The sequence below is a fragment of the Brachyhypopomus gauderio genome, unplaced genomic scaffold (genome assembly GCF_052324685.1).
Source record: "Brachyhypopomus gauderio isolate BG-103 unplaced genomic scaffold, BGAUD_0.2 sc223, whole genome shotgun sequence".
NCBI classification, from domain to species: domain Eukaryota; kingdom Metazoa; phylum Chordata; class Actinopteri; order Gymnotiformes; family Hypopomidae; genus Brachyhypopomus; species Brachyhypopomus gauderio.
The window spans coordinates 1-7,500 of NW_027507044.1; the positions used below are offsets into that span (position 1 = coordinate 1).

The 7,500-nt window shown below is 48.7% G+C and overlaps 2 protein-coding genes across 3 annotated transcripts in view; both read right to left on the minus strand.

Moving 5' to 3' along the window:
* Window positions 1–87: 87 nt before the first annotated feature.
* Window positions 88–3,436, minus strand: LOC143503271 (cadherin-23-like). Its single transcript, XM_076995616.1, has 7 exons — window positions 3,413–3,436; window positions 3,281–3,283; window positions 3,005–3,154; window positions 2,667–2,795; window positions 2,147–2,178; window positions 1,935–2,064; window positions 88–1,767 (listed from the first exon to the last, which is right to left on the minus strand). The coding sequence occupies exons 1-7, from the start codon at window positions 3,434–3,436 to the stop codon at window positions 1,510–1,512; spliced, it is 726 nt and encodes a 241-aa protein (XP_076851731.1). The 3' UTR covers window positions 88–1,509.
* The window catches only part of LOC143503270 (cadherin-23-like), a 187,054-nt gene continuing 182,565 nt past the window's right edge, over window positions 3,012–7,500 (minus strand). The window contains exons 29-32 of one of the 2 annotated variants that reach the window (XR_013127198.1): window positions 6,960–7,095; window positions 4,997–5,385; window positions 3,281–4,886; window positions 3,033–3,154 (exon numbers count right to left, since the gene is read on the minus strand). Coding sequence is in view for 1 of the 2 variants with exons in the window: in XM_076995615.1 (XP_076851730.1) it covers window positions 4,689–4,886; window positions 4,997–5,385; window positions 6,960–7,095 (723 nt within the window). In the remaining variant the exon portion in view is untranslated. Of the gene's footprint in view, window positions 4,887–4,996; window positions 5,386–6,959; window positions 7,096–7,500 lie in introns of both variants that reach the window. The other variant, XM_076995615.1, reaches the window with a different exon arrangement.

The window sequence follows — 7,500 nt, forward strand, 5'->3', positions numbered from 1 at the left end:
TCCGCAGAAGTCACATGACTTCCTGCCTGCATAGGAAGTAGAGATCAGACTGTTCGTCTCTGGAGGTGCAATGTGCTTTTCTTTCTCCCCCTCTACACTGCCTTCACTTCTGCACCTGTGGAACCTCTCTCCCCTGCCTTTTGTTGCAGGGGGGGGCACTTTGCCCGCGGCACCAGCTTCTGCTATTCCCAGAGCACATTTCCTGCCCACTTACAGCACAGACTGAATGTTTCATAACCCAGTGCAGCTAAGGGGAAAGAGGGAGGAGAAGGTGTGGCCAGGAGAAGGGGTGGAGTCTAATAGGAGCCGTGTGCTGTAGTCTGTCGAGCCGTGTGCTGTCCTCTCACTCTCACCCTCTCACTCTCACCCTCTCCCTTTCTCTCACTCTCTCACCTTCTCACCCTCACTCTCTCCATGGATAACAAACCCCCAGTAGTAGAGAGTCTGGCCAAACACGGGTTAATTCTCCTCATCCCCCTGGAGACATAACATGTCCTCCAGAAGTCATCTTGCACTTTACATTTTTCTCCTTTGTAATAAAACTGCCATGAAAGAACCAAATTTGATAGAAAATGGACCATTTCATGTCTTTTATAGTGCCACAGTGTGTGTGTGTGTGTGCGAGTGTGTGGGTGTGTGTTTGTGTGTGTGTGTCTGCATGTGTTAGTTTTAGTAGTATGTTAAAGTTTGAATTAAAGTTGTGAATTAAAGTTTTTTTTTATTAGAATAAAACAACTGTACAAAGTAAAATAAAATGGTAACTTTTTGTTTTGTCTATTTTGTTAAATAAAAATTCCATCAAACACTTCAGTCTCAACCTTCAAAATGTGTGAGTAAAGCTTGACTGACAAGACAAGGACAAACGTTTCTACCATACAAGGTTCAGAGAAGTGAGTGAGTGTGTGTGTGTGTATTTGTGTGTGTGTGTGCGTGTGTGTGTGTGTGTGTGTGTGTGTGTGTGTGGTGTGTGTGTGTGTGTGTGTGTGGTTTCACACATGTTTAAAGAGGCCAATACCATTGCAAGACTCTGAAACAGGAACCAGCAGAACATTTGAAAGTGTCACTTCCTGTTTCTGAAATAAAGACACAGCTTCAGTTTCCTGTTTTTGTACATGTATAATTTGCACTTCCTTTCTTTATAATGGCAAATTAAAAAACAGTTACCAACAGATTTTAATGCCCATTTCCCTCAATTACCTTCCTGCAGTACCAACCTGCACCTCTATGTGTTGGGATATACATCACCAGGGCTTCTGCCCAGCAGGATATACAGACATGAAAGGTTTAATGAATAAGCACTAAACATTTGAACTGGAGGGGGCCAGTACTGTTAGGGCTGTCTCTATGTGGTTGTACATGTTGTTGGACATGTTGTCTGTCATATAGGATCAGTGATTTCATTGGTGAGTAATTCTGGAGTTTTTTGAAGTAATGGTGATGAACCAGGTCTCCCTCAGATGTTCACACACGTTCACACACATTCACACAGTCACGTTCACACAGTCACGTTCACGCAGTCACGTTCACACGCGGTCTTACGGAGAGTGGGCGTGTCCCCTCGTCCTCCACGGTCACGGTGAGGGTGTACTGCTGCTGACGCTCTCTGTCCGGGGGCGAGGGCCGTGTCATGATCTCCCCACTCAGACGGTCCATTCGGAACGTCAGGTCCTGGTTGCCGTCGGTGATGTAGTAGGACAATAGACCGTTGGGCCCAATGTCTCGATCCGTAGCAACCACACGCAAGACAAGTGTGCCACCACCAACATTCTGCACACACACACACACACAAACACACACACACACACACACACACACCACACACACACACACACACACACACTGCTAATCATTGCTAATAATGTCCAAACGCTGTTTTTGTCTCTTATTCACTCAAACTGTAAAACATTAAGGTTTGTGGGCGGAGCAGCACTGACCTCACTGATGCTGACGTTGTAACCACGGAGACTCTGGATTACAGGTGCATTGTCATTCACATCCACAATGTTGATAGTCAGAGAGTAATCAGTAGAGCGAGGTGGAGAACCATTATCTGTGGCCCCGCACCTACACAAACACACACACACACACACACACAGATACGCCCGTTCTTTGTGTTATGTCTGATTAACCTGTGATCACGTTTTACCTGTGATTATGACCCTGAGCTTTTGAAATGCCCTGAGTAAAGGTGATATGGTGTGATGTGTACGGAGGTGAGGGGAGGAGGGGAGAGGGGAGGAGAAGAGAAGGAGGGAGAGGGGAGGAGGGAGGAGGGGAGAAGGAGGGTGAGGGGAGGAGGGGAGAGGGGAGGAGGGGAGGAAGGAGGAGAGGGGAGGAGAGGAGAAGGAGGGTGAGGGAGGAGGGAGAGGGGAGAGGGGAGGAAGGGGAGGAGAGAGGGAGGAGAGGAGAAGGAGGGTGAGGGAGAGGAGGGGAGAGGGGAGAGAAGGAGGTTGAGGGGAGGAGAGGGGAGGAGGGAGGAGGAGAGGAGAAGGAGGAGAGGAGGGGAGGAGGGGAGAGGGGATGAGGGGAGGAGGGAGAGGGAGAGGAGGGAGAGGGGAGAAGGGGAGAAGGGAGGAGAGGAGAAGGAGGGAGAGGGAGAAGGAGGAGAGGGGAGGGGAGAAGGGGAGGAGGGGAGAAGGAGGGGTGAGGGGAGGGAGATCTCTCACCTTGAGCAGGTAGCGGTCCACTGCTTCACGATCAAGTGGGGCGTTTACGTAAATGTCTCCATAGGTGTTGTTGACAGTTCGGATGTCAAACACATCTTGCATGTTTCCTGCCACCAGTGTGAAGTTCACCTGGGTAGAAGGAGGGAAGAGGAGAGGAGAGAGGGAGGAGAGGAGAGGAGAGGAGAAGTGAAAATGGGGACAAGGGTAGAGAGCGACACCAATACCTCTTTCCCTCTCTCTCTCTCTCTCTCTCTCTCTCCCCCCTTCCTCTTTCTCATTTCTTTCACTCTGTCTCTTCCCTTTCTCCCTCTTGCCCCCCCTTCTCTTTCTTTTCTCACCAGTCCATTTCTGCCCGCGTCTTTGTCACGTGCCAGCACCACGCCCACTTTCTGCCCAGTGGGCGTGTCCTCTGGAACATTCACTGACAGGTCAGACGTGAGGTCAAACTCAGGTCTGTTGTCATTTTCGTCTAGAATGGTGATTGATACCTGTCACAAGGGCAGAAACAAGTGCGACATGCTCAGAGGAGCTGATGGAGCTGAACAGAAAGTTCAAACGTTTCAAATGACTTACAGTGACCCACTTCAAACTGATAGAATCAAGAAATCTCTTACCTTCTACAAATGCACAAAATGTCAGAAAAGAGAAGGAAAAAGTTTGGTCAGACATATATATATATATGTTCTGGATGCATGTTCCTGATTGTCAGTCAGGAAAGTATAAAGCTAAATGTGAGAATGGCATGCAATGGTTAATTTGATTTGGACCATTCAGAACATTGACAGGTCGTCACATCTGTGGCTCACACACACCTCACACACACTACTAATGAAGCAAAAGCTTCCAGTGTGTTCAAGCAGGTTATTTACTAGTTAACCAGAGTGAAGTCAGAAGTGCATAAACAGGTTATGAACTAGTTTACTACAGTTGTGTTTGTGCAGGTTCAGGTGTGTTTGTGCAGGTTCAGGTGTGTTTGAGCAGGTTCAGGTGTGTTTGTAGGTTCAGGTGTGTTTGTAGGTTCAGGTGTGTTTGAGCAGGTTCAGGTGTGTTTGAGCAGGTTCAGGTGTGTTTGAGCAGGTTCAGGTGTGTCTGAGCAGGTTCAGGTGTGTTTGTGCAGGTTCAGGTGTGTTTGCAGGTTCAGGTGTGTTTGCAGGCTCAGGTGTGTTTGAGCAGGTTCAGGTGTGTTTGTGCAGGTTCAGGTGTGTTTGTAGGTTCAGGTGTGTTTGAGCAGGTTCAGGTGTGTTTGAGCAGGTTCAGGTGTGTCTGAGCAGGTTCAGGTGTGTTTGTGCAGGTTCAGGTGTGTTTGCAGGTTCAGGTGTGTTTGCAGGCTCAGGTGTGTTTGAGCAGGTTCAGGTGTGTTTGCAGGTTCAGGTGTGTTTGTGCAGGTTCAGGTGTGTTTGCAGGTTCAGGTGTGTTTGTAGGTTCAGGTGTGTCTGAGCAGGTTCAGGTGTTTTCTGAGCAGGTTCAGGTGTGTTTGTGCAGGTTCAGGTGTGTTTGCAGGTTCAGGTGTGTTTGCAGGTTCAGGTGTATTTGAGCAGGCTCAGGTGTGTTTGTGCAGGTTCAGGTGTGTTTGTGCAGGTTCAGGGGTATGTTTGCAGGTTCAGGTGTGTTTGTAGGTTCAGGTGTGTTTGAGCAGGTTCAGGTGTGTCTGAGCAGGTTCAGGTGTGTTTGTGCAGGTTCAGGTGTGTTTGTGCAGGTTCAGGTGTGTTTGCAGGTTCAGGTGTGTTTGCAGGCTCAGGTGTGTTTGAGCAGGTTCAGGTGTGTTTGCAGGTTCAGGTGTGTTTGCAGGTTCAGGTGTGTTTGTGCAGGTTCAGGTGTGTTTGCAGGTTCAGGTGTGTTTGTGCAGGTTCAGGTGTGTTTGAGCAGGCTCAGGTGTGTTTGTGCAGGTTCAGGTGTGTTTGTGCAGGTTCAGGTGTGTTTGCAGGTTCAGGTGTGTTTGTGCAGGTTCAGGTGTGTTTGCAGGTTCAGGTGTGTTTGCAGGTTCAGGTGTGTTTGAGCAGGCTCAGGTGTGTTTGTGCAGGTTCAGGTGTGTTTGTGCAGGTTCAGATGTGTTTGTGCAGGTTCAGGTGTGTTGGCAGGTTCAGGTGTGTTTGCAGGTTCAGGTGTGTTGTTGTTTACCACAGTTGACCCTCTCTTGGGCCCTCCATCATCAGCTACTACAGTAAGAGTGTAAGAGTCGCCTTTCTCCCTGTCTATGAGACCAGTCACGGTGATTCGACCCTGCAGACCACACACACACACACACACACACACACACACACAGGTTGAAAGGAGAGAAGGGATGATTGGGGTATGAGGGGGGGTGTTGAGGGGTGGGGGTGGGGGCTCACCGTGACACTGTCGATCTTAAACAGGGCGAGTGCGGCGGGTGAGGTGTCCGGGTCAAAGCGGTACGTCAGCTGGTTCAGGTTGTCTGCTGACTGGGCGCGCACCTGAATCACCTCCGTCCCCGTGGCGATGTTCTCTGGAAGTGACGCCTCATAGCTGGCCATGCTGAAGGACACAGCCTCGTCCAGCTCGTTGAGCAGGGTCACATACACGCTGCAGAAGGCACGGTTGAAGGGCGGAGCCTGGTCTGTGGCTGACACGTTCATCTGGTAGCTGGTCTTGGTCTCGTAGTCCAGGTAGTTCACGGTGGTCACCAGTCCTGTGCTGACATCCACCTCGAACTTGCTGTCCGAGCCAGATATGATGGCATAGGAGACTGCCCCTCCGTCTCCTACACATGCACACACACACACACACGTACACACACACACACACACACACACACACACACACGTGCACGCAAACACACACACACATATGTGCATGCAAACACACACACACACACACACACACACACACACAAACACACACACACACACACACACACACACACACGTGCATTATATACCTTTAGTTTGACCATGTGACTACATGCCCACAAACATCAAGTCTCACTATGTTGTTAGACATTGTAATGCCATATTATTTACATTTTTGTTACTGAAACCTTTGACAGATCCAGCAGTATCAGCCGTGCACCATCATACGTGAGGAAACCATGACATCTGGAACTGGAGAACTGGTGTGTGATGTTTGCTCATTAAAGCAGCTAACAAAGGCAATGTGTGTGTGTGTGTGTGTGCCTGTATGTGTATGCGCGTGTGTGTGTGAGAGAGACAGAGAGAGAGAGACAGAGAAACACAGATGAGAAGTGAGAGTGGGAAGTCCTTGTCAGAGACTTTTTTAAAAACCATTGGCATTAGCAGTGAAAAAACACCAGGAAAGAAGAGAAGAGTGATCTGTGTGGAGTGATCTGTGTGGAGTGATCTGTGTGCAGTGATCTGTGTGCAGTGATCTGTAGGTAGTGTGCAGTGATCTGTAGGTAGTGTGCAGTGATCTGTAGGTAGTGTGTAGCTCCTGCTCTTCTTTTAGGGATCAGATCATTGTGGACCTAGTGGATCCAGCGATCCTTAAGCAGGAACCTTCCTGCTTGATCTGTTACAGTCCAGGGACACCATGTTACTCTGAACACTTCAGTCCAGGGACACCATATTAGTCTGAATACAGCTCTACTGAACGTTCCATTTCACTGAACATACCTTTCAATTTAACACTCCATTCCACTAAATGTTACTTTTACACATACGTTTCACAACCTTTACTCATTGCTACATTTGCTTAATACTCCATTATACTGAACACCCCATTATACTGAACACTCCATTATACTGAACACCCCATTATACTGAACACCCCATTATACTGAACACTCCATTATACTGAACACCCCATTATACTGAACACTCCATTATACTGAACACCCCATTATACTGAACACTCCATTATACTGAACACCCCATTATACTGAACACCCCATTATACTGAACACCCCATTATACTGAAGGCTCAGCAGCTGTGACTGTCTAATCCTGGTGGAATGTGGACAAGACTGGTGTGTCCTTCCCCTTGATATAAATGTTATCAATGTCTCAATCATCTAAAAACATTTTTAATCTCCCTCCACTGGATGAGTTATAAGAGGGAATCCAGTAGGGATAACAGCTTTTACCTGGATTACGTTAATCTCCGAGGAGTAGGCGGCACCCCTAACAGCCTGATGCATCACACACCGCGTCTCTCCACCTCACGAGTGATGACAGATGGCATTGAACAGGATTATTCTGTTCTTCCCTGACTGTAAGGCCGTTCACTGGGACGGTGTGTGTCTGTGATGTGTGTGTGTGTGTGTGTGTGTGTGTGTGTGTGTGTGTGTGTGTGTGTGTGTGTGTGGAGTGTATTGTGGACCTTTGTCCGGGTCGGTCGCTCTCACTACGATGACGGAGGTGCCGATGCCAGCCGTCTCCTTCAGACCCAGACGGTTGTACTGCTGCTGAGTGAAGACTGGCCTCTCATCATTTACATCCTCCACATACACAATCACCTATGGGAGAGAGAGAGAGAGAGAGAGAGAGAGAGAGAGAGAGAGAGAGAGAGAGAGAGAGAGAGAGAGGCAGGGATGGAGGGGGAGGAAAAGAGAGGTAGAGAGAGGGAGATGAAGACTTTCTTGGTGGTTGGAGTGGTAGAGGTTTATCTGAGGTTTCTTCCACAGAATTCAAGCCCAACTTCAACTTCCACCCCAAATTCCACCCAGACACCTACACACCTGATCTCCACCCAGACACCTACACACCTGATCTCCATCCAGACACCTACACACCTGATCTCCATCCAGACACCTACACACCTGATCTCCACCCAGCTACCTACACACCTGATCTCCACCCAGACACCTACACACCTGATCTCCACCCAGACACCTACACACCTGATCTCCACCCAGACACCT

What these genes read in the sequence shown, in the direction of transcription:
- LOC143503271 (XM_076995616.1), bottom strand. Translation starts at nt 3,436, where the DNA reads ATGGTCCAAATCAAATTAACCATT. An exon ending in TGGACCGCTACCTGCTCAAG is followed by an intron (nt 2,179 to 2,666) that starts GTGAGAGATCTC and finishes ACCTTTACTCAG; the next exon opens with GGCATTTCAAAAGCTCAGGG. An exon ending in ACAACGTCAGCATCAGTGAG is followed by an intron (nt 1,768 to 1,934) that starts GTCAGTGCTGCT and finishes GTGTGTGTGCAG; the next exon opens with AATGTTGGTGGTGGCACACT.